This window comes from Penicillium mononematosum (genome assembly GCF_028829835.1).
Source record: "Penicillium mononematosum strain IBT 11891 chromosome Unknown utg000002l:1.0-8112719.0:1.0-8118358.0, whole genome shotgun sequence".
NCBI lineage: Eukaryota > Fungi > Ascomycota > Eurotiomycetes > Eurotiales > Aspergillaceae > Penicillium > Penicillium mononematosum.
In genome coordinates this window covers 551649-576331 of record NW_026643272.1, presented here as the reverse complement: position 1 = coordinate 576331, position 24683 = coordinate 551649, and the positions used below count along the sequence as shown (strand labels likewise).

General features: G+C 49.6%; 10 protein-coding genes across 10 annotated transcripts; 5 read left to right on the top strand and 5 right to left on the bottom strand.

Annotated features, from left to right (window-relative positions):
* Window positions 1-640: 640 nt before the first annotated feature.
* Window positions 641-8570, bottom strand: N7519_001951 (uncharacterized protein; the record flags this gene model as incomplete). The annotated part of the gene is made up of 2 exons (XM_057288729.1): window positions 641-8399; window positions 8488-8570. 2 exons carry the CDS (start codon window positions 8568-8570, stop codon window positions 641-643), a joined length of 7842 nt encoding a protein of 2613 aa, XP_057149931.1.
* Window positions 8571-9207: 637 nt separating this feature from the next.
* Window positions 9208-9910, top strand: N7519_001950 (60S ribosomal protein eL27; the record flags this gene model as incomplete). Its single annotated transcript, XM_057288728.1, has 4 exons — window positions 9208-9214; window positions 9272-9327; window positions 9501-9837; window positions 9903-9910. The coding sequence occupies 4 exons, from the start codon at window positions 9208-9210 to the stop codon at window positions 9908-9910; spliced, it is 408 nt and encodes a 135-aa protein (XP_057149930.1).
* Window positions 9911-11188: 1278 nt separating this feature from the next.
* Window positions 11189-11902, top strand: N7519_001949 (uncharacterized protein; the record flags this gene model as incomplete). The annotated part of the gene is made up of 1 exon (XM_057288727.1): window positions 11189-11902. The coding sequence occupies one exon, from the start codon at window positions 11189-11191 to the stop codon at window positions 11900-11902; it is 714 nt and encodes a 237-aa protein (XP_057149929.1).
* Window positions 11903-14433: 2531 nt separating this feature from the next.
* On the top strand, window positions 14434-15087 carry N7519_001948 (putative pathogenesis associated protein Cap20; the record flags this gene model as incomplete). Its single annotated transcript, XM_057288726.1, has 2 exons — window positions 14434-14507; window positions 14596-15087. Exons 1-2 carry the CDS (start codon window positions 14436-14438, stop codon window positions 15085-15087), a joined length of 564 nt encoding a protein of 187 aa, XP_057149928.1. The 5' UTR covers window positions 14434-14435.
* Window positions 15088-15456: 369 nt separating this feature from the next.
* N7519_001947 (MAGE domain-containing protein) lies at window positions 15457-16656 on the top strand (the record flags this gene model as incomplete). The annotated part of the gene is made up of 3 exons (XM_057288725.1): window positions 15457-15480; window positions 15534-15879; window positions 15962-16656. 3 exons carry the CDS (start codon window positions 15457-15459, stop codon window positions 16654-16656), a joined length of 1065 nt encoding a protein of 354 aa, XP_057149927.1.
* Window positions 16657-17621: 965 nt separating this feature from the next.
* On the bottom strand, window positions 17622-19128 carry N7519_001946 (translation elongation factor EF-1 alpha; the record flags this gene model as incomplete). Its single annotated transcript, XM_057288724.1, has 3 exons — window positions 17622-18730; window positions 18789-19057; window positions 19124-19128. The coding sequence occupies 3 exons, from the start codon at window positions 19126-19128 to the stop codon at window positions 17622-17624; spliced, it is 1383 nt and encodes a 460-aa protein (XP_057149926.1).
* Window positions 19129-20294: 1166 nt separating this feature from the next.
* On the bottom strand, window positions 20295-20854 carry N7519_001945 (DNA-directed RNA polymerase III core subunit RPC11; the record flags this gene model as incomplete). Its single annotated transcript, XM_057288723.1, has 4 exons — window positions 20295-20330; window positions 20385-20479; window positions 20566-20775; window positions 20845-20854. 4 exons carry the CDS (start codon window positions 20852-20854, stop codon window positions 20295-20297), a joined length of 351 nt encoding a protein of 116 aa, XP_057149925.1.
* A 54-nt stretch (window positions 20855-20908) lies between these two features.
* On the bottom strand, window positions 20909-21142 carry N7519_001944 (uncharacterized protein; the record flags this gene model as incomplete). Its single annotated transcript, XM_057288722.1, is given in 2 exon segments — window positions 20909-21005; window positions 21018-21142. 2 exon segments carry the CDS (start codon window positions 21140-21142, stop codon window positions 20909-20911), a joined length of 222 nt encoding a protein of 73 aa, XP_057149924.1.
* A 179-nt stretch (window positions 21143-21321) lies between these two features.
* N7519_001943 (ankyrin repeat-containing protein ANK1) lies at window positions 21322-21973 on the top strand (the record flags this gene model as incomplete). The annotated part of the gene is made up of 3 exons (XM_057288721.1): window positions 21322-21333; window positions 21392-21569; window positions 21645-21973. 3 exons carry the CDS (start codon window positions 21322-21324, stop codon window positions 21971-21973), a joined length of 519 nt encoding a protein of 172 aa, XP_057149923.1.
* Window positions 21974-22232: 259 nt separating this feature from the next.
* Window positions 22233-24001, bottom strand: N7519_001942 (alpha-1,2-mannosyltransferase ALG11; the record flags this gene model as incomplete). The annotated part of the gene is made up of 2 exons (XM_057288720.1): window positions 22233-23568; window positions 23622-24001. The coding sequence occupies 2 exons, from the start codon at window positions 23999-24001 to the stop codon at window positions 22233-22235; spliced, it is 1716 nt and encodes a 571-aa protein (XP_057149922.1).
* Between the last annotated feature and the right edge of the window lie 682 nt (window positions 24002-24683).

Below are 24683 nucleotides of genomic sequence, written 5' to 3'. Positions count from 1 at the left end.
CACCCGATGTGGGGGAAAGCTGTTTGAGGTTCGGAAGTCGGAATGTAGATCTATATGTAGTTGAAAGGGCACCCTATCCTGTCTACCATGAAGAAAGGAAAAAGGAAAAGGAATATGGAAACAAAGGAAACCCTGATAACTAGAAATAGGGGAGAAATAGTGTAGCTCTATGCGGAGATCGAGTAAGAAGATGACCAGGCAACCTTGGGAAAGCTGGCCTCGGCGTAGCCTCAGGCAGCAATGATTTGTTGGGATCACATGATCACCTGCCTAGTTCGTCGAGTCAGGCTTGTTGACTTGTACAATAGGGTAGCTAACAGGTGGTGGAAAAAGGAACATGAGGTCTACAAGGAATACTCATTACAAGGAAGATAACAGCTAAAAATATGTCTCGTGATGCAAAACATACCTGTGAACGACCTGGTGATCTTGACCACATGGATCTATACAATCTAACTACATCACATGGGAGTGTCCTTAGGGACTAAAAAGAGAATCATCATTAAGCAATACACACTTATAGTCACAAAACGAAAGTCATCCAAGTCATCCAAATACAGAAGCAAAACAAGAGTGGTATATGAAAAAGAAAGAAAACATCAGTGGTGCAAGCAACTCCATCCAAAACAAAACATTTCAATCAAACCGCAACATCAGTGCCAAGTCCGCTGTCGCTAGAGGGAGCCAACAGCTTCATAACTTCAGCTTCCGCAGCCTCATTGGCCTCTCGAATCTGGCGGGACATTTCGTGATCCTCATTCTGGTCCTCATGTCCAGAATGCTCTGCATCCTCTCGTGTTGTCTGTGCATCGTCTTCTGACTCGGAACCGTCGATAGAAATATCATCATGGCGGTCCTCGTGGTCGTGCTCAGCGATTGAGCTCTCCGCCACGCTGTATGAATTTGTGGAGCTCACTCCGCTTACACGGCGTTGACCCGCGGCATCTGTAACCACGCTGTCAACGATGCTGCCAGAGTAACTTGTCTTGCGCTCCGTGCCTGCATCGCTTGCCGCGTAGCTTGTCCTCCGGTCAGTGCCAGGGTTGCTCGGGGCATAGTTGTGTTCGGTTTCAGTTGCCAGGTCGGATTCTGCGTAGCTCGTCTTACGGTCGGTAGGTGCGTTACTTTCCGCGTAACTGGCCTTGCGCTGCGGAACAGCATCTTCCGCTTCGCTGGCAATCTCGTCCTCTTCGTGGAATGGCACATTCTCTTTATCGGCAACAGAAGTTGGGCCAGCCCAAGAAGACTTTCGAGGAGAGTTTGATTTCACAGAGTGGCTGCGCTTCAAGTTCGTGATGCCGGATTTAACACTCGCCTGCCGGTCAACACCGCGGTTGCCTGTGACGTGACTTAAGCTAAGAATTCGGCGTTCTTTTCCGATGTTGGGCTGCACAGCACCTGTGCCAGCATGAAGCGAGGTCGGCATTCTTTTCAGAGCCATCCCAACCCCATTCCCAAGCAGACTGCGACTATCCTTGGGCTCTTTGGCGGTGCTGGCAGTGCTCGCCACACTGGGACTGCGGGCGCCTGTGCGTGAGGAACGGGTACTCCGAGTGCTGCGGTTCCTCTTCAGGTTCATGGCCTGCACGCTGTTGGATCGGCCTAGGAGCACGGTACGAGCATGGTCAAGCACACCCTCCAGAATACGTTTCTCAAGGCCATCCGCGCGGTCCTCCATCTGCCGCATCTCTTCGTGGCGTATCTCCAGAGCTGTTTCAAGACCGGACAGATCCTTGCTGAGCTTGTTGTTTTGTTTGATCATGTCTTCCTTCTCTGCTTTTAGGCGATGGATCATGTTCAGCATAGAATCCTTTTCTTCATGCAAGCCAACAAGCTCCGCTTCGACTTGTTCACGCTGTGAGACTCTTCGTTCAAGGGCGATCGCAGCTTCCTCAGCTTCGCGTCGCTTTCGCTCGGTGTCTTCAGCGATCAGAGCTGACTGGGCAGCGAACATTTCATTCATTCTGCGGGAGTTTTCCATGATGTCCCTGTGCATCTCATCCAACTTCGTCATCTGGGTAACAGAATGATCGGGTTCCGGCGGATTAAGACGGCTGAGCAATGCGTCCAATTTCTCATGAACGGGACCAGTCCCATTGGTGGCGTGATCCAGCAGCTCATTGAGCTTCTCATATATTTGGTCATTCGAACCTGACGCTTGATTCAGAGCACGATCAAGTTTCTCGTGGAGTTGGTCATTCTTTGAGTGATCAAGCAGAGTGGTCAAAACCTCATGGACCTTGTTGTTCTTGGTATGCTCCAAAATGTCGTCGATTTTGCTGTGCAGCGGAGTGTCCTCTATCGCGAGTGTACGGTCTGATTCTGGTGGAGGCAGCGCAGGTAGCATTGCTGGGATATTTGAAGGTAGTGCTGACAGTTCCGACTTGAAGTCCTCTGCTGACTTTTGGGAGTGATCGTAGTGCTGGCTGACAATGGTCAATATCTCCTGCACAGATTCCAGAATACGAGGATGGAATTCAAGGAGCTTGCTCTCCACTCGATCAGTGGCAGCTGCGGCCCTTTCATTTTCGGCTTGAGATTGCTCTTGGTGCGATCTCACATCGTTGTGCATGGTCTCCATTTGCTGGCGGGACTGATCGACTTGTTCCATGAGAGCTTTCGTGTCCACGCTTAACCGCTCACAGGTCTCGTTAACACTATCGCCCATAGCACCAATGACAAGCTTGATGTCCTCAGCAAGACTTCTTGTACTTGTCAAAGATTCAGTGTGTGCCAGATCTCTTTCTTCGGTTTCTGAGAACTTCGAGTGGAGAGATGCGTTCGCATCTTCATACTTAGCCAGGACTTCGGAAATCTTCTCGTCGATCTTTGTGCCAAGCTCCACGATTATGGCGGCCCGTGTCTCATCGTGCTTGACCATTGTAGCCGCATCCCGCTCCTCCTTTTCGGCCTTGACTGCATCTTCCTCGCCCCGAGAACGTTCGAACTCGCGGTTGATAAGGTCGGTGAGCTCCTTTATATTTTCGACGGTGGTGAAGCTCTCCGCGGTGATTGCGAGTCCTTCGAGAAGCTGTTTAAGCTCAGTCAGACCTTCGGTGCTGCCGTCAAGCTTGCTCTTGAGTTCGTCCCCGAGCTCGCCAACGACAAACTTGGCTTCGTCGATTTTCTCGGCAAGACCACCGTGCTCAACCTTGCGGGCATCAAACCCTTGGGCGGTCAATTCGTTACTAGCCTCCATCTTCTCTCGGAAATCGCAGACAAGTGTTGACAGCTCCTGAATGTCTGTCTTGGTGGGGAGAGTATCCACATCAGGAAGCTTAAGCTCATCGACTTGAGTCTTGACTTCGAAGATCATGGCTTCCACCGTTTGGAGATCAGATTTGAGCAATTTCTCCGATTCGTCTTCCTCGCCGTCCTTGGTTTTGCTCTTCATCTCATCTAGGACAACCCAAACATCTTTGATGAGACCCTCCAAAGTGCCGATCTCAGACTTCGTGGGAGCCTCGGCTTCGACGCGACTAGAAAACTCGGCAATCGAGTCCTTGGCCTCTCGGATCATGGCCTCGAGAGTTCCAATATGCTCGGGGGTAGCGACCTGATCGGGTGAAGGGAAGACAAGCTCATCGATCTGCGTCTTAGTACTCAAGAGTAACTGCTCGAGAATCTCAATGTCTTGCTTTCCAGCGGGGTCGCCATTCTCGGTACTTTGTTGAGTACTCATCTCACCCATGGCGAGCTGAACTTCGTGAAGCGCAAGAAGGACCTCATCAAGGTGCGAGCGCTTGAGGGCATCCTCAGCAGGCTCTGCGGCACGAGGGGTAGTTTCAATGGCCTCAACCTTGTCATGAAGCTGAGTAATAAGCGCTTTCAGACCGTCGATGTCAGGCGTGATGCTGGGCTCGTTTGCCAGCATGAGTTCACCGCCGCGGACGGTGCTGGAATCATCCAGCTCTTTGTTAGATCCACGGAGAGAATCCATTTCGAGCTTCAGGTCCGCAAGCCCATCTTTTATGGTATTAACAATATCGGAGTTGTCAAACTCAGTTGGCCTCTCCAGTAGTTTCTTCAGGTCGTCACGAATCGAGCCAACACCGTCTGTAAATGCATCGAGAAGCTCACTTGTCGCGGATAACGTGGTCTCGTTGCCATCTCTACGCGAGGTCTCATCACGCAGGATGTCGAAATGCTCACGGAGTGCGGATATGATTTCGTCTTTCTCAGCCCCAGGCTCAGCACGAACCACACTCATCTCCATGCGCTCTCGAAGGCTCTCGAATTCCTGCTTGATGGTATTGACAATATCATTTTCGTTGTCATCTTTGAGAGAGGTCTGCTCACGTAGGTTGTCGAAATGCTCACGGAGTGCGGATATGATTTCGTCTTTCTCAGCGCCAGGCTCAGCACGAACCATACTCATCTCCATGCGCTCACGGAGAGTCTCGAGTTCCTGCTTAATGGTCTTGACAACATCATCGCCGGAGTCATTTTTGTTGCGATCGGCAACCTCTCGAATGGCATCCAAGATCTCATCTTTGTCTTCGGTTGCATTATTGCGGAGAAGAAGGGTGGTGATTGTCCCCCGTAAGTGCTCGAACTCTTTTTCCATGGCATCCAGAAGCTCGGGTGTATCAGGAATGCCTCGCGATGCATTCAGAAGAGACGTATCCGTAATGGTCTTCTCCATATCAGCTTGAAGGAGTCGGAAGCCTTCTTTGACCGTGTCAATTACTTCGTCCTTGCCGGAAAGATCGGCAGCGGTAACCACGTAAGTTTCGATCTCCTTGCGAACTACATCAAGGCCATCCTTGATTGCATCGAGGACCTGCTCAGTGTCTCTTCCGCCGGCGGCCGAGTACTGCTTAAATTCCTCCTTCATACCTTCGAATAAAGTCTGGAGGCGGTCGGTCATCTCCCCACCAACATTGGTATTCGCTGTACTGAGTGCCACGTTGAGACCAGAGGTGATTGCCTCCATGAGGTCGTCCTGGTTCAGCTCAATCTCCCGGGTGATCGAGTTGCCGTTTTGAATGCCTTCTGCAATGGCAGACAAAATCTCCTCCCGTGAGATGGACGGCTCTTGGACGTTGGTACTGAGGGCTGACTGTTGGCTGCTTGTCGATGCTTCAATACCATCGACGATAGCAGTCATGATCTCCTCCTTAGAAACACTAGGCTGGCCATTTATGCCAAGCGAAGCATGGGAGTGCTCAATACCCTCGACAATTGCATTGAATATTTCTTCCCGGGATAGTGTGGACTGCTGATTCTCAACCTCTTGCTCAGGCGACGTGAGAGCACGTGAAGAAGAGTTGTTAGAGTTCTCAATGCCGTCAGCAATAGCGTTCAATATCTCGTCTCTAGAGATATTCGGTTCTTGGTGGTTTGATGGGTGTTGCATGCCCTCCAAAATAGCACCAAGGATCTCATCTCGAGAAATACTAGGCTCCCCATTATTGCCGAGGGAGGACCGCGAGTGCTCGATGGCATCCACGATAGCACTGAAAATCTCATCGCGAGAGACGGTCTGCTGGACGTTGGTACTCAGAGCCGATTGCTGGGCATTCATTGAATTTTCAATGCCCTCGGCAATGGCATTCAAAATTTCATCGCGAGAAATGTTCGTGTGGGCAACAGTAACAGCTGATTGTTGAGCGTTAAAGGCTTCGTTGACAGCATTCATAACATCATGGCGAGAAATGCGCGGCTCATCCATCTCTTTGGCTGCAGTGAAATGGGCTTCAAGGCCATCGGAGACAGCACTGACAATTTCATCACGGCCAAGACCAGAGTCGTATGAATCCTTGCTCAGTGTGCTTTGTGCCATGGACCCGGCCAATGCACCGAGGATCTCGTCCCGGATAGAATTAAGTTGGCCGACGTTATCTTCATCCATAGACCTGGAGGTGCTGTGGTTTGCCATTGCTCCAGTGACAGCTTCAATGATCTCATCACGGACAGAATAGAGGTGATTGACGTGGTCCTCATCCAAAGTCTTGGGCTGCGTATTGTTCACTGCCATCGCTCCAGCAACAGCTTGGAGGATTTCGTCGCGGAGGGAAGTCAGATGACTGGCATGGTCTTCGTCCACAGATTTGGAGCCTGCTGCATGACTTGCCACTGCCCCGGTGACGGCTTCAATGATCTCATCGCGAATAGAGTAGAGCCGATTGACGTGATCCTCGTCCAAAGCCTTGGGCTGCGTATTGTTGGCTGCCATCGTCCCAGTGACTGCATCGAGAATTTCATCGCGGATCGAATAGAGGTGATTGACATGTTCCTCGTCCAGGGACCTCGAACCTTCGGTATGACTGGCCATGGCTTTAGAAACAGCATCGAGAATCTCATCGCGCATTGAGTGAAGATGGCCGACGTGTTCCTCATCAAGGGATCTGGAGGCAGGCTCGGGCTGCTTCTCCAAGCATTCGCGGATGGTCAAGATTATCTCATCTCGAGATATGCTTGGCGGGTGCTCTATCTGTGGAGGAATAAACTTCTGCATGCCGTCCTCGACGGCTGCGAGGACCTGGTCATAGGTGACTGCCTGTTCATGCTGAGGCTGGTAAGACTTGAGACCTTCCTCAAGACATGTGAGGATTTCGTCTCGTTCCAAGCCAAAGTTGTTGAACTCGATTTCGGGCTTGTAAGTCTCCCAGGCTTCACGGACAGTTTCGAGAATATCTTCTCTGTCCATTTCAGCACCTCGCGAGACGGCTTGAGGTTGAGGAAGTTCAAACTCATCGAGAGCCTTTTTAACAACAGAGTAGATGGCGGCACTGTTCATAGTTGATCGGAACTCGGACAAGTCGGACGATTGCTGCCGACTCTCGTTGATAGTTGCAGCCAGCTGCTCTTTGAGGTCGTCCAGACTGCGATTGACGATGGCAGAAATTTCTTCTGGGCCGGCAGCTCTGGGCTGATCCTCAGGCTGGTCATTGGCACGGGAAGTCTCGATCTCGTCTAATCGCCGCCCGAGTTCTCGACCCATGCCCAGCACCTCACCTCGTAGTTCGCGTACCAGCGACTTCACACCGTTGGTCATTCCACCTCCCTCGACAACGCTATTTTTGACACTTCTAAGAATTGCCAAAACTTCATCGGAATTGGGCGAAGAAACATCTCCCTTGTCGGAGTTGGAAAGGTCTAGTGCACGTTCAGTTTCAGGATCCACGGGTCCCATTGACCTAGATCGTGTCGGCTCGGGGGAGACATTTTCGGATTGAATATTATCGAGATTGGCGGCCACGCCGTAAGATCGGACGAGGGCTTTGCTCGAAGGATCCTCTTTGACCAGGTTGAGAATCTCCTCGAGCATGGCAGTGACCTTATTATCGGCATCCTTGTCTGAAGCGGTACCTGCGGGTCGAGACTTGATTTCTTCAACGAGCTCCAAGAGCCTTTCCTCACCTTCCTTAGTTGCCATCTCACGCAATACCTTTTCGAGCAAAGCCAGGGCTGCGGAGCCGTCGGAAATCGGGGAAGGTGAGACGCAAGAGTCCCGATCAAATGCGAATGGATTCGGGCTGGGCATCCGAGGCACGGAGTAGCTCCTCTTCGACACGGGACTATCGGGATCCTTGGGGTTAGGCCCATCACCACCCTTGAAAAGATTGCTGAAATCAAACCTTGTAGCATCAGCGTCCAGGTACTTGTTCGTAAGATGAGAAGACAGGTCCTTAAGACTCTTGCGGATATCTTCATCGCGTGCGTTGGTTGCCGCCTTGAGGCTAACCAGGTCGGTGGCATTGTCTTTGCTGCGTCGGCTCAGATTCATCATCTCACGCTGCAAGCTGCTTGCAATATCCGTAAGGCTGTGGAGTTGATTCGACAGGGAATCCATGCTCGTATTCTTCGCTGGATGAGGCTGCGGCTCCAACGGCCCAGCGATCAACTTTGGCGGTTTGGAAGGTGATGGAGGGTCGGGTTCTAAAGGTAGCTGCATGTTTTGCAGGGCTAACATTGTAGCCGACGGTGGAGTACTCTCTCCCAATATCGGCTTCGATAAATACCGACTCGATAGGGAGTAATTCATGTCCCGGTCCGCGTCTTGACGGAGGGCTGGCGAACTGATAGACTTGGTAGGATCGCGCGGCTTGGCCGCCTCAATAATCGTCGCACGAAGAGGGCGCTCTGGAGATTTGTTCTCAAGGTAATTCATAAAGTCGGTGCGCGCATCTTGTCGGGTATCTTCAGGCTGTAGTGACTGCATGCGCTTGTGGTGCTGTCCTTTGACCAACGACCTCTCTGGGGAAGACTTGAGTGGCATGGGATTTGTTGTGTAAGAGCTGGGTGCATGTTCGCTGGGTTTCTCTGTAAATTTTGCGGCCACTGCTTGAATATTGGGAGAAACATTGGATCTCGTAGCAGGGCTCATTGGGCTCATCGAACGAGGATTCATTGGTAGCGGCGGAGGCGCACGCTCGGGATCCGAACTGTCCCACCTGCGTAGACCGCGTTTTAGCATTTGTTTGATATCACCCATGAGATCCGTCAAGACAAGAATTAGGAGGCATTAGTTGCGAAACCTACATTGGAACTTTAGGCTCCGAGTATGTCATTGAATGCCGGACCAATTCCCGGTCACGGGAGGCGTCCTTTTCTGGGGACGGCATGATGTCTTCGTGAAGGGATTGTCGAGATGTTTCAGAAAGGTATTGACAATATGGATGGAATGTATGTAGGGGATGTGTAGAATGCGTTCAAAGTAAAAACAGAAGCAAGGTCATCAAGGCATATCAACACAAGGGAGGAAACGCTGGAAGAACAAAGCAAAAGCTAACAATCTCAGAACTCGGTGGAGGAGAGAAAATCACCGGGAGATCAGCTTGATAAGAGAAAAGCAAGTGGAGATGAGTTGTCTGGAGAGAGGCAACAGCTACGCAACCTTGTACACATCACTCACGGCCATAGCAACCGGGGCAACTACGATCGTCATGTAAACAAAACCTGAGTCAGCAGGAACAAGGCGGTGAGCAGCGCTGGGCACAGGTGGGCTCCTGCCCAAGCTGGGGCTGGGCGCCTGCCCGGCGACACATCGATTATGTCATCATTTGAACCGGACCCAATGGGGAAACTATCCCCAAACAGGCTAGTCGCCATCTGTCGGTAAGTCGACCAATCAAGCCACAGCACACAAATCGCTACTGTGCCCTGAAACCCTCTACCTCACATCCGCAAAAACGAAGACTTCGATCTTGACCGTTCCGTATCTCGACAACCACCCATCCTCGCCGCCCCGGGACCTTCAAAATGAAGTGTACGTCTTCACCATTTGACCCCCCTTGCGATTTATATGCTGATGGATATGTTACAGTCATGAAAGTGGGCCGTGTGGCCATCATCACCCGTGGCCGCTACGCCGGTAAGAAGGTACGACGAGATCCTGATCCCCCCCGGAAATTGAGCACGAGAATGGCAAGAGACGAACGACCTGCAAACGAAAGACTCGAGATTTGAAAAGAGCACAATGCAATGTGGAGGAACTGCGCGACAAAGAAAAAAAATTCGGAGTGCTAATCAGGCATTTTTGTTCGAATTTACAGGTCGTCATTATCCAGCCCGTTGATGCTGGCTCCAAGTCGCACCCCTTCTCCCACGCCATTGTCGCCGGTATCGAGCGTTACCCCCTCAAGGTGACCCGTGGTATGGGCAAGAAGCTCGTCGACCGCCGCAGCCGCATCAAGCCTTTCATTAAGGTCGTCAACTACAACCACTTGATGCCCACCCGTTACACTCTCGAGCTTGAGGGTCTTAAGGGTACCGTCACCAACGACACCTTCAAGGAGGTCTCCCAGCGCGAGGACGCCAAGAAGACCATCAAGAAGGCCCTTGAGGACCGTTACACCAGCGGAAAGAACCGTTGGTTCTTCACTGCCCTGCGTACGTTTGGCCCAGGATATACATATATATGCACTTCGAGACTCGACACTAATACTCCGAAACAGGTTTCTAAACGGTTTACTTGGGCGTTTTGTCGTTTTGAGCGCACGGGTCTAGGTGAAGGCGAGGTCGAAAAACCATCGAGCACATTCGGTCCCTGCGAGCATGGGATGGGAAAACATACACCATGGCTGGAAACAGATTCGTGAATGTATCGATGAACTCCAGTTTTAACGGGGGCGCCACTTCCATACCTGGTGTCCGTCTGAATGAAATGGAAAATGAACAATTATTTCAAAATCAATGTTGTCTATTACCCGAGAACTGGTCGACATCTCCGTCTTTCCAATACGCCGGAAGCAATTTTGGTCCGCTCATATCAACCCAGATCATTCCCACGCCGTGGATGACCCTGTAGCTATGTGGTTTGTCCCAGGTCATTCAATTCCACGGTGTCATTGCTACAATCGATGTAACCATGCCCATATGTAATGCGCAATCGTAGTTCTGAAAAAAAGCAGTTGCTTCCATCCATGGATGCTAGCTAACATCCATAGGGGTCCTCTCCTAACTAGCGTAGTCCCAACCACATTATCACTGCAAAAGTAGACTGGGTCCTCGAATCTCGAGGAAGACCCAAAGGTCTAGGTCATCACATCTATGCTCAAAGACGCAATTAATTATAGATTGTCTTCCTCCACAGTCCATAAACATTCCACAGGTGAACCCCACCCCCGCCAAGATATAACATACCCCAGCAAAATGGACATCAACGCTTGTAAAGTACTTAGCACTGGCAGAATCAAACCTTGAACTTTTGTCTAGCATATGTAGCATTGGTGCTCGTGCTGATATCTCACTGACATTGCAGCTTTGACAGGGTTGAGTATTCTCATCCACAGGGTATACAATCCAAACAAAGAGCCTCGTTCGATTCCAAGGTTCCACTAGACAACTGACACATTATGGTCTTGCTCCGCTAGTAAACAAGGGGACAATGGCCTTTGAACGATATTTTCGATGTACTCTTCGAGGTAAGAGAAACGCATTCTTTATCTTCATTGTCTTCATAGTCTCCACGGCCTCAATGACCTTTCATTTACGGTGGATGCAATCCATATACAGCATCCATATAAACCGTAAGCCCCATCATTTTCAGCCCACATCATTTGGTCGCGACTGAGCTATTATTTCAATCAACTGTCCAAGCACCCAGCGTAGCACATCCAAATCTTGCAAGGCAATCCATCACCAGCCATCTTTTTTCTGCAACCATGGCCATTCCTCTGAAAACCGTCCGCGAAGACTCCAGGAGGAATGGATGGACAACGAGGTCCATCGACACTACAACATGCCCATGGTCGCCGTGCGAGCCGAGCCTCGTGTTATGATGCACTGCAACGTGTGCCGCGACACTGCTTCACTTCAAAGGACATCGGTCAGTATCGACAAGTGGGTTAACGCTGAATATTTTATCTGGGAGATGTCCGCGGGGCTAGCTGACAGCGGCGTAAACCCACAGTGGACGGAGTTCTTCGAAGAACAATACCAGGAAAAATGGATGCAGATCCAGAGCGAGTTCGAGAGCATAGCCGATCTGCCCGAGAGATTCCTCCACAAGGTTCCGGTCCCGCCCTTCCAGGTTGCAGAGGTGAGAATCAAGACTAACAAATTCCCGTGTTCTTGGCGGCTCCGTGCGAATGCAGGCCGACACATGGTTGACACGAGCTTCTGGCATCTTTGGAAGTCTATTCTCCAGCAAGATTCTTTCATTGTTGGGCCCTTTGACGTTATTCTCAAAATGCCATCGCACACGACTGCCCGGGAGGATCCTGTCGATCCTTGGAATATGTCTCTATCAAACGATCGCCCTGGTGCTGCCAGTGATGATTTTTCCTATCTTCGCTGGGACCATGCATGCAATGATTCCGCTCCATTGGATTTCACGTGCCTTGCTGAAGGAGCGCGGCGAGATAGCAGCCCTCCAGCCCGCCGCGGCCGATCACGCTCTACCTCAGCTATTAGGGAACTGTCGCAACGCATGCGAGATTCTTTGTTTCCTTGACATAGCGGTGGGATGATCAACTTGACAAGTCCACTGCAATGCCTTGCTACTTGCGAGATCCCTTCGGTTCTTTGAAGAGGCAGATAATAACTGCCGTAGATGGGAGATGTTATCTTGTGAGCATCTGGGTAGGTCTGATCTGCTCTCCTGTTTTTCTGTCCTAGTTATGCATATGATTTTCTTTCTTTTTGTTCCCAGCAGAGATCCATTCTAAATACAGTCAGTCTGCTCTAATCTTTCTCGAAAAATAGTATGATGTATCCATGTAAGAAGTAGAGGTTGACCAAACAATAAGCCGTGAGAAAGTACTAACATTATGCACGGAGTGCATAGCTGTGCAATTCTGGTTTTGATTGGCTTTAACATAAATCATATGATAGTATCAAGAATATGTGAAACTCGGAGCTACAGGTGGTGCGATTGTGCGATCTAAACAACGCAACCACGAAATACACCCACTAATGCGTGATATCATCTCCGACAGCTGATTCCCTTGGCACATATATTGACGTGGTACTCTTTTAAGACCGATGTGGGTAACTGCCAAGCTAAGGGCAAAGCGCTTCGAGAATATTGGTTTCTAGCACAGTTTATCACAGATAAACAGGAAAAAAATAACCTGATTTCATGTGACCATCACCTGGGCCAATTGATCTATCAAGGCAACACAATTTAATCCTTGATATGTCGAGAGGGCGCCAACGCTATGTTGTAAATGACACCTCAGTTTCGCATGTGAAATGGATACCTTCGCGCTCAATAGCGGATCACGGGCCTCCGCGACGCTAGATTTTCATGAGGCTATAAACCAAGATTCCACCTTCCAGCCGCCACCTGAAGATTTAGCATCTCGCAAGGACCCGATTGTACGTGAAAAAGTACAAAGCTAGTGGCTTGCCGCAGTCTGAAATGAGGACGGTATTTTCCACTATAGAATATCCCAATGGCTTCAAATGCAACGAGAGGTCAAATACGGTATAGATTTTGGGCAGGTATTCTGGGGAAATTTTACAGGAGTAGAAGGGGCGGAGATTGTACATTGTAGATATTATTGAGACAACCGTTGCTGGTCAAGACCCACGGTATACAGTGATCTGCATAGTAGCTTAATTGAGTGGGCTTCCAGTCGATCGCCGCAATCACATTCACCTAAGTTAAAAGGAAAAAAAGACGGAAGGTTGGGGTCGGGAAAAAAAAATCTAGCCCTCCAGTTCCGAATCTCAATGCTCATGACAGATCTAGTCCAGTCGCCATATTCAGTTTTTCATGTGCCGGCTACAAGGTTGGAAAACCTGGCCACCTCCAGGGCTCTTTTTTCGGCTTACCCTGATAGTCGTGCCGAATACATTATCATTTCCGCATTCCTTTCGCCGCAATAGGAAGGAACATTTGAACCCAATATCTGGATATGTATGAAGTACCAAGGTGCCTTCAATCCCTCACATAAACCACCTGCACTGATGAATATAGTATGACCATCCATGGATAGTACTCTATTGCTATCGAACGCAACCGTTTCGTAAAGTCACATCAAACGCCGAGATTCGGATGTATCTGCGACGAATCACTTCGCCCGTCGCATGCCCGGGGGAGAATGATCTCCAATCCGGCTAGGACCTTTGGTTTTCCTACTACATTTGGACCGGAAGCTGTTACGTATTCCCGAGAGTACAAGGGGCGGTTCGAGGGGCCGACGCTCAGGCCAATGAGTGGGTACATGACTAGCATCGCTAATGTACGTGCAGATGGGCTAGACTCACATAACGGAGTAGAAGCCGAAGCATAACTCATATTCTGGCAAGCCCCGATCAGCCATTTGCGGCCGTCTGGGCGGTTTTATAATAGGGTGCAGATAAGCAGGCTTGTCCAACGAATAACGGTGAAACGGGTGAGAAACAAGGTTTATCTTGCAAACTCAACCCCCTCATCTGGAATATATTCTGGGGAATATCGAACCTTTGGAAGAATGGAATATAATAGGGAATGGCAACCTTGGAAGCTGTATGAGATGAGAGATAGAATAGGTCATTGATAGAGATCATCCAAGTGGAACCACACGGCGTTTTTGCATCAGACCCGCAATCACATGCGAAAGCAGCTTATCAAAAAATTCAAAGTTCATTTATGGTATTTTTCAAGATTTTTGCAATTGAAACAAGTATATTCGATACTAGTATACTAGCTATAATTAGCAATAGGGATTCATTGCTCTGACAGTTTGGCAGAATGCCCAAAGTCAATGGTGCATTGGCGTGGGGGGGATCACTTGGAATCTGAGGCCATTGAACCTTTTTTCCCAAAAGAAAAGATAGCAAAAAAAGAAGAGAACTATGTAAAATAGCCAAAATAACCAGCCAAGAATACGATGTATTGCACAAATGATGCGATTGCGGTAGGACCCATTGCATAATGACAGCGCAATCACATGTGAAAACCCTTTTTTTTCTATACAACCCAATTCATTCCTCCCTCCTTCTCTTTTTTTCCTTTCTTAATTCTTATTATACTACATTCTGCTCAGTTTACTATCTTTATGCCTCACGCAGAAGCCGAAATGGGTGAACCAGTTGTCAACGGCGAGAAGCACTACTCTCAGTTCCTTGACGTAAGTATAACCCCACTACAGCCCAACACCAAAACGCAGAACTAGAAGTCAGAATCAGCCCATACTAACTAGACATTCCTAAATCTAGCATCTGACTTCCTATCCCATCATCTCTGATTCCATCTCCTACTACAAGGGCAACCCCTACGGAGCCAAGTCCCTCGAATACGCCGACCAGGGCTACAACCGTCTTGCCAAACCTGTTCTACCCTACTTCTCCACTCCCTACAGCTATGTCGCTCCTTACATAGCCCGTGCCGACTCCCTCGGTGATAAGGGTCTGAGCCAAATTGACGCCCGCTTCCCCATCTTCAGGGAGGACACCCAGAAGCTGCGCGGCTCCATCTACAACAGTGCCTCTCTGCCCGTCCGCGTCGTCGGCGATGTCAAGCACCATGTCACCGATATCTATGGCTCCGAGTACAAAAAGTGCGGTGGCGATGGTGCCTTTGCTTCAGGCAAGGCTGTCATCACTACCAGCTTGGTTCTGTCGCAGGAATCGCTAGCTTGGGTGAACGCTTTCCTCCAAAGTAAGAAGGAGGAAGCGAAGGAGGTTGTCAATGAGAAGAACAGCCACTGATTTTAGATCTCTTTGGCCTTTTGGAGCGTTCCTTTTTCCTTTTTGTTCTTTTTCTTTTAGAGAAAATAATACCTCATCACTGCTCTGTGTGTACTGCTTTGTCCCCGTTGTATTTAGTTCGCTTTTTCTAGGTCTATCGATGTATGTTGTACCTCGACGCTAATTTATTGGATTTAATAAACACATTCTCTATGTAGTAGATGCAAAGAAAGAAACCCCAAAAATAAGAAGACTTCAAATCCATTTGCGGAAACAAAGAACCATTGATAAGGGCCACGCACAGACCAGCCCCGATGGGGTAAAATCGTTCTATCGCGTCGCGTCTCCCCAAACCTGCAATTCACCATCATACCTACATACATAATCAAAATGCTATCAAGTCGCAAAAGACGTGTACGCAAACTCGAATCCACTCAGTTTACCCACCAACTAACCTCAATCCCTAGGCCAACGCAGCATCCGAGACCGAGACAACCCCAAGCGCACGTCAGCGCAGAAGACAAAGCGAAGAAACCGACTCATCACCCGCACCAGACAGCGACGATGACGGTCCAAGCGCACCAACCAGCACCGATGGAATGGTCAAGAAATTGGTGCGGCTCGCCATAGCAAGCGAGTATTCGCGGCTCCCGATCCGTCGCAACGACATCAGCGCCAAGGTGCTGGGTGAGCAGGGCTCACGGCAATTCAAGCTAGTTTTCGACCAGGCGCAGTGGGAAATGAGACAGCGCTTTGGTATGGAGATGACCGAGTTACCGGCACGAGAGAAAGTCACCATTACCCAGCGACGAGGTGAGTGGGATTCCGTCTTGCGTTTCTTTGTTGCAGACACACGCTATTTTCAAGTATTCACTACTGACATTCCGTACAACAGCTGCGCAGAAAACTGAAAAGCCTTCCTCGGCTAATAAGTCCTGGATCGTTACTAGCACTTTGCCGCTTCCATACCGTTCTCCCGATATCCTTATTCCAACTAAAGCACCCTCCCTCTACACTGAAAGCACATACACGGGTCTGTACAGTTTCATTATAGCGGTGATTGTGCTGAATGGTGGTTCGCTGGCTGAACAGAAACTTGACCGGTACCTGTCGCGTACAAACGCTGAGATTGCTACGCCGGTCGACCGCACGGATAAACTGCTTCAGCGGCTATGCAAGGAGGGATACATTATCAAGACGCGAGAGATGGACGGCGGTGAAGAGGTGATTGAGTACGTCCTTGGCCCGCGGGGTAAAATCGAGGTTGGGACTAGTGGTGTGGCGGGTCTTGTGCGAACTGTTTATGGGAAGGAGCAGGGTGACCATGCGGGCTTGACCCAGTTCCAGAGGGAAGAGCTCGAGGATTTCGAAGGGAAGCTTGGGAGGAGTCTTGGGATCGAACCGGCGCCCGTACGAGCTAATGGGGTGGATGGTGCTAGCGATGTGGGTGATGCTCGAGTTAACGGGAGCGCAGAGGATGGCGAGGCGCCGCAGAGCTCAGGGCCTAGACGGTCCTCGAGGCGTGCCCCTACCCAGGAGGAAGAAGAAGAAGAAGAAGAAGAAGATTCTGAAGAGTATGAGGAAGAGTGATTCATACATCTTTGGTTGGCATGCCGTTACATAGGGATACATACTACATGTATGTATCTGCAACTTGATACCCAAGATACGATAGGTCATTTACTTGTGTTTGGTCAATATTTGCCATTTTAACCTTTGGTCTATAGCTTGAAAATATGGACTAGAATAAATTGTAGAGACACTACAAGGACCACGACTATTTCCCCTGTCATTGTAAACACAGAAGCTTAACGATAGCTCGGGCGCAGGTTCGTATATTTGGATCGGATTGGTTTTTGGGATGGGTTTAAGGTTGAGGTTGAAATGGAAATTGAGACTTGGCCTGAGTACATATATATGTTCACGGCTAATCAGACGCCTCGTGATTAATCGGGGTCCATTCGGCAGAGAAAGTCTAGGATAGTTAACTCACTATACATATGTATTATGTAGGATGGAATTATCTGTAGTTGGGTTCCAGCTTGAACGTGGTGCTTGGAATCGATTCGAGGATAATACAGACACCATCTCAACATCTCATTTACTAAGGTTACATATGCACACGGATGGGAATAGGAAGTTAAAGTTGGATAACAAACTGGCTGAGTACATATGTATAGTAGAAAGGAAAAGAGAACCTGAAACAACATTTTGAGATGTTGTTCCGTCTTCGAGACGACCCGAGGTACATGTACTATGTACATGTCTACATATATGTATGTATCACAGGACTTGGGCGTCGCTAGCCTCAAGAACCAACAGAAAAATTACAAGTCAGCATGAGTGGGAAATTACACTGTCAAAGGGTTGATCAACTATTCTACAGAGTATTGTCTACGCTGTTACTTCTGTCTACAAGTTTACGAAAGAAGAAGACTTGTCATAAAAATGTGGGTAGTCATTTTTGAGCTACGCAGCAAATCTACCTGGATCCAGTAATTGTTTTTGAAAAGAAAAAAATCATCACGGCATAATGAACATCATCCGAGAATCATTTATTTCTTACCAGCCTTGGCAGCGGCCTTGGTGACCTTGCCAGCGCCACCAGCGTTCTTAGCAACGGTCTTGATGACACCGACGGCAACGGTCTGGCGCATGTCACGGACGGCGAAACGACCGAGAGGGGGGTAGTCGGTGAAGGCCTCAACACACATGGGCTTGGAGGGAACCATCTTGACGATAGCGGCATCACCGGACTTGATGAACTTGGGGGAGGCCTCGGTGGCCTTACCGGTACGGCGATCGATCTTCTCGAGGAGCTCAGCGAACTTGCAAGCAATGTGGGCAGTGTGGCAATCGAGGACGGGAGCGTATCCAGCGCCGACCTGACCGGGGTGGTTCAGGACAATGACCTGGGCGTTGAAGGAGTCACAGCCAGCGGCGGGGTCGTTCTTGGAGTCGGAAGCGACGTTACCACGGCGAACCTCCTTGACGGAGACGTTCTTGACGTTGAAGCCGACGTTGTCACCGGGGTTACCGGCCTTGAGCTGCTGGTGGTGCATCTCGACGGACTTGACTTCAGTGGTGACGTTGGCGGGAGCGAAGGTGACGATCATGCCGGGGGTAATGATACCAGTCTCGACACGACCGACGGGAACTGTGCCAATACCGGAGATCTTGTACACATCCTGGAGGGGAAGACGCAGGGGCTTGTTGGAGGGACGGACGGGGGGCTCGATGGCGTCGATGGCCTCGAGGAGGGTCTTTCCGGTGGACTTGCCAGCCTTGGTCTCCTTCTCCCAACCCTTGTACCAGGGGCAGTTGGTGGAGGCCTCAAGCATGTTGTCGCCGTTGAAGCCGGAGATGGGGACGAAGGGAACGGACTTGGGGTTGTAGCCGACCTTCTTGATGAAGTTGGAGGTCTCCTTGACAATCTCGTTGTAACGCTCCTCGGACCACTTGCAGGTGTCCATCTTGTTGAGGGCAACAATGAGCTGCTTGACACCGAGGGTGAAGGCAAGCAGAGCGTGCTCACGGGTCTGGCCATCCTTGGAGATACCAGCCTCGAACTCACCAGTGCCGGAGGCGATGATGAGAATAGCGCAATCGGCCTGGGAGGTACCAGTGATCATGTTCTTGATGAAATCACGGTGACCGGGGGCATCTGTAATGGAATATATTAACATCTATGCAACTGAGAGATGAATGGACAAGTCTCTTACCGATGACGGTGACCTCATACTTGGAGGTCTGGAACTTCCAGAGAGCGATATCGATGGTGATACCACGCTCACGCTCGGCCTTGAGCTTGTCAAGAACCCAGGCGTACTTGAAGGAACCCTTTCCGAGCTCAGCAGCCTCCTTCTCGAACTTCTCGATGGTACGCTGGTCAATACCACCACACTTGTAGATCATGTGACCAGTGGTGGTGGACTTGCCGGAATCGACGTGGCCGATAACGACGATGTTGATGTGGCTACGCTCTTCTTTACTGTTGGGTCAAAGTCAGTCTCAGATCTCCTGAAAAAGTGAGAGACTCCCAGTCACTGTCACATACCCCATGATGACGGTTGGAACTTTTTGTAGTTCTTTGTAAGATACTAGAAAAAATCTGTAGGAAAATTTGCTCAGAGACTACGGCAGAACGCGTAGAGGTACTGAGCAAAAGTAATCAGTAAGAGTTGTCGAAAGAGGAAGAGCTGAAAAGCAGTAGGGGGGCAGGAAAAACTCACTGTAGCAGACAAGAGGAAGAAAGAAAAGTCTGTGGGAGAAGGGAGGAGGGGAAATCCTTATATGGAGGGGCAAGCGAGCGAGGCGAGTCAGCAGGTGGGGTCAAGCCCTCTTTTGGTTAGGGCTTCTGATTGGCTCTAACCCTCACCCTTGTACGCAGATTTTGCAAAGTGGGTTGGTGGGATGAAGTAGATGTACTTGCTACAATATGTCTTTACTCATACTTTGCAATGTACTATCTACTTCCGCGCTTGAAACACCCATCCGTTTCCCTGGTTATGTCCTGCCATGGCACTCCACTCGGTGCGAATTTTTTTTTTTTCATCGGCTCCGTCCCAGTCCACTTTGTGGCTCTAAACGCTTGAACTGGGCAGCAACGCAGAGCGGTTGGGTGAGAATCTTCAAGTTTGCATTGTTTACCTTGCCCATTTTCCCGTCTGCTTTTGGCCCTATACGAATTACTGTGTTACTGTGGCGATATTGGATGTCTCGATCCATTTTTTTACTTTTTTTTCTCACTTTTGTCTTTTGAGAACCCCGCGGATGAGGGGCAACACTCTCACCGCCAACTTATCCCACCAACAATGTCATGCATAGAAAATTTCTTTCTTTTTTGGCCTCCGATGATCAGATTCTTCTTTAGTATTTCCCAGGCAGAAGCCAATGTCGGGCTCTACGTTTGTACTAGGGCAATTGTAGTCATAGTTGAAAAAAAAAGTACAAAGCCAAAGCTACACAATAACATGTGATATAAAATTAAAAATGCATAAAAAGCTAGATCCATCCATGGATGTCCGCTGATCGCAAAATAATCTGTGCGCTGGACTGTGACGTCGATCAATTTGGGTATCAGGTTTAAGTTCCATACGCCTCCCCTATATTGTAGACACTCAATAAATGCGCCATTTGCACCTCGCTATAGTAAAGTCCAAAAAGTAAAAGCAAAATGAAAGCAAAAAGCAATGCAAGTGACTTGTCCCCGGCCTCGTCGCCCAACTCTAATTTTCTCTCCACCGAGCACCGCACGAGGTACACTGGGAGCTGTCAGACACGGGTACCTCACATTAGACGTAAGGAGGGGGTCATACCTTCAAGAATGTAGTCATCGGTTCATCTGCACTGCGAATCTGCAGCTGGAAGAAGTACGCACGTTCCCCATTGCAGCTTTCGGCGGGGCATTGAGCTGTAAGGGAAAAAAAAGAGAGTATGTCAGTCCTGTATATCTTGACGGGCGTGTCACTTCTGAGAGAAGATAGCATAAAAGCTTACTGGCAACACTGTCAGCATTGGCAAATTCCTCCTTGCCACCAAATACATCGTCGACTTCCTTCTGCTTCATATCTTTCTTCTCGAAATAGTTCTTCTCCAACGGGGCTTCGTAGGGGCAGACGCGGCATTCAAAGCGGTTCACACCCGCTGGGAATCTTGTGCTCGACTCCGCTTTGGAAATGGTGAGCGCATTGCTACAATTCGGGCAGACTAGAGAGAGGAAGTCAGTTTCTGTTCTGGACTGTCGCTGGACAGCATCAACTCGGAGATAACACATACAGACTAGCATCTTGGTGATTTGACAGGAGGATGCAGTGGATAACACTAATAAAGCACCAGGCAGCTAGACCAGGTCGAATGTTAGGTTCTCAGCAGCTGTACAATGTAGTCCCGTCAGGTGCAGAACATCACCGTCGATGATAAGAGATCTAGGCGCGCGGCTAAATCAAGACGGTATTCGGAAGATTGTATATCCGGGCGGCCCGCGTGTGGGATGTGCCTGGGGAACAACTCCGATGACCAGTAGTATTTGCCAGGAACTTGAATGCCTGTTTAACCGCCAGCCCAGCTTGTACATACATATCCTACTTCATTTCCCTGTGGAAGACCTATTCTGATCAGCAAAATACCCATACAAAGCGCCTGACTCTTGTTACGACTAGCTCCACGAGTACCATCACAGCTGGCTGAGCAACAATTTCAGTACTCCCGACTTCACTCTCGGGTATTCCGGACTCTGTGAACCCATATACAGAAATGGCTGACGAGGTGAATATTGCCTACTGGGTCTTTCTTAACTATCAACGCTAATGCCGCTATGGTTTAGGGCGCATCACCCCGCGAGCTGGTCGTGGAGGCCTGCCGCCGGGACCAACCCCACCTAATTGAGCAAGTGCTGAACGAAATGGAAGAGAAGACAAATGAGCAAGTGGCTCAATTTTTCAACGAGGTGACAGACTCTATGGGAAACCACGCATTGCACGTCTGTGCCCAGTATGGAAGCTGTACGTGTTTACTTTGCCACTTTGTTAATGCCTATCTCTCCTGCAAGCTAACTCTTTTGTCTTGTTTTTGGTTAGATGATACTATGGATGCGCTGTTTGACATCCAATTCTTCGAATGCGACCCGTTGACCCGGCTGGACAAGGACACGCCGTTGCACATCGCAGTGCGGTACGCCAATGATAAAGATGCAGAACTGGGCGAAGCCATGATCAAGATGATGTGTGAGGCTGGCTGCGATCCTCGAGTGCGGAATAAGCATGGTCAGAAGCCTGCTGAGCTGGTCTTCAACAATAATGAGATTAAGAAGACTCTTCAGCAAACCGAGTATATCATGGCTGAAGGTATTCAAAATACTGGTGATGGAGTTGACTCGGACGGCGGTGAGGCCAGTGATAGCGACTAAAGGGGGGAAGTTCAGGGTGTTCGCATTGTCATTGCATTGCAGGCATTTTCTGTTTCTGGTTAGACCTTAAGGTGCTTTAGTTGAGATGTTTGTTATGCACAAGTCGTAGACTTGGTCACATCGTCTATTTCTATTTTACGATTATTACGAATTAAGTACTGTCTTTAAGGATTGTTATCATGGAGTTGACTTCTTGTTTAGGCGAATAATAAACTAAATAGAAACTCCATTCGTCTATTTCATGGGGGATATCACAAAGCTAAACCGTCGACGCCATAACAAGCTTTTGTACTTGATCCAGCCACTTACGGGAGAACTCCTCTTCGGTAAACCGTTGGGCTGAGCGACGAGCCCGCTGCCGCATGGCGAGTTTCTCTGCCTCCGGAAGAGCAAGGGCAGCCTCGAAAGAAGCAGCAAACTGCTCTTCTGTTTCAGCTCGGAATCCAGTTGCACCATCCCCTAGATCAACGACAATGTCTTCACGTGGACCACCGGAGTCATGTGTGACGCAGATAAGACCAGCGGCTTGGTACTCCACGACGCAAATACCGAAGTGCTCGTTCCACATGGCATTGACGCCAACCGAGGCGGTCCGGAGATGTGACAACATGACAGGCCAGCTAGCGTCGCACAAGAATGTAGTGTGATCGCGGATGCGGAGTTCATGTGCTAGGAGGCGCAGATTGTAGATGTGGGTTTCATCAGGGCTGGAATGGCGGACGGATCCAATGAGTACAAGACGCGGAGGGGGCTGCCCTTCGTAGGCTGGGTTGTTTGTTCGTTCTTGTAAGAATCGCGCAAAGGAGCGCAATACTAGCGGGTGATTCTTCTCTGGCCGGAATTGTGCGATGTAAAGTAGAACAGGCTGGCGAGTCTTCTCGCTGCCCGTGTCAACGACAATATTTGATTGCAGTTCGGTGACTGCTGTTGGGGGAAACACCACCGCCGGCGATGATGGACTCCCGTCGCCGCTGCCGTTGTTGATTTTCTTACCGGTGCCCCAAAGCGTGCGAATATGTGCTGCCGTCCAGGACGAGTTGCACATAACTACATCGACCTGTCGACCGACCCAGCCATATAGCTTGGCAAATATCTCCCAGTACCGACGCTTGATTTTCCCTTTCCACCCTTTCCCTGCGCCGGAATTGATCCCTTGCACCCCGCTCTTGTCGTCGAGAGAAGCGAGCATGTCGGTTGATATAGTCGGGTAATGAACATAGGCACCAACAGGAATTCTCGGGAAAAACCATTTGCACAGAGCAAGTGTGAAAGCATAGCCCATGGTGTCAACAAAAACGTCCGGTACAAGCAACGTAAAAGCATCGTAGGCAACAATCAGTGACCCCAGCGACTGTCCCAGCAGTGTCATGTAAGGGTATGAGCTACTAACAACATACTTGCGGGTTGTCAGGTATAGGAGCACCACGGTAGGCGCATGTAGGTGAATGTTGAACCGGTTCTCCACCTTCTCCAACATCGTGGCTTTATTGACTTCATGGTCACCCGTGTAGATAGCGCAGATTGCCTTCGGCCAGCGCTTCTGTGTTGCGCGTATCGCTTCCCATAAGACTCGTTCGCCACCTCCGCCGGCATTACTATAGTACCTAGTCAGCGTTGTATCTTTCAACATGTATAGAGAATGCCATACCAGAATGGGTGGAAGAATCCAATGATGCCATCCCAGTCCTCTGGACTCTGGTTACTTTCATTGCCAGCACCGCTACTGCTTCCACTACCAGCCGTAGTCTGTACCCCGCCTGTGCCTGAACTATCCACCTTCTCCCAGTCCTCGTCTTCGGCACCGTTCCGCGATAGTGTTGAACCCTTCGGCCGTGAGGCGCGTAACTCCTCCTCCTCAGATCGCGCCCGCGCGATCACAAATTCACGACGAGACCGCGTTCGTCGCCAGATCAGCCAGCCCACTCCCCGAAACACTAGACCGAGGAGAACGCCTGTCAGCTTCGGAAGCAGGACAGCCGTGGCGGTGAGGACCAGAGTGGCCAGAATGGCGTTTGATAAGAGGGCCATGGTAAAAAGGCAATATTTAAAGAGACCTCATCAGAAATCACACATAGTAAGAGAATATGAAGTCAAACTGTGACAAGTCAGAAAATGTTCCCCTTCTCTTGCTGTCAACAAGTTGATCAGTTGGGCCAATGAAGTAAGTTCATACGTGTCACATGATGATCTCCAAATATCCGATTTCCGTCTCCGCGGTTCCTATAGCCTCAATTTTTCCAGCTATCTTTTATTTTCTATCTTGTCTTTCACCCCGCTAGCAGTGATGTATGCCCTCCGCTCGTCACAGGCCATACACTTAACGCGGTGGGCCATACAATTGCCTCGCTCGCAAGTTCGATACTTCCACCCAACAAGACCAGCCTCATTCTCCGTCGTGGGCCTTGCACTGGACAGCTCCACCGCATTTATTCACGGCGTCCACACTGTTTCATGTCTACCATGGGTTGCATCAATTCCTCTAACGGCCGTACTTATTCGTACGTTTGTCGGGTTGCCGATCCTGTTATACACTCGACTCCATCGCCATCGCGAAAAGAAATTAGTGCCAATTCTAAGCGCTTGGGTGAAGAGATATGCACAGAAGCAGACGGAACAGATTCCTACTGCGAGCCTCAGGAATTTTAATCGTGCTGAATCTCATCGCAAAGCCCTCCTTGATATAAGAAAACGAACAGCTCTGCTTCATAAG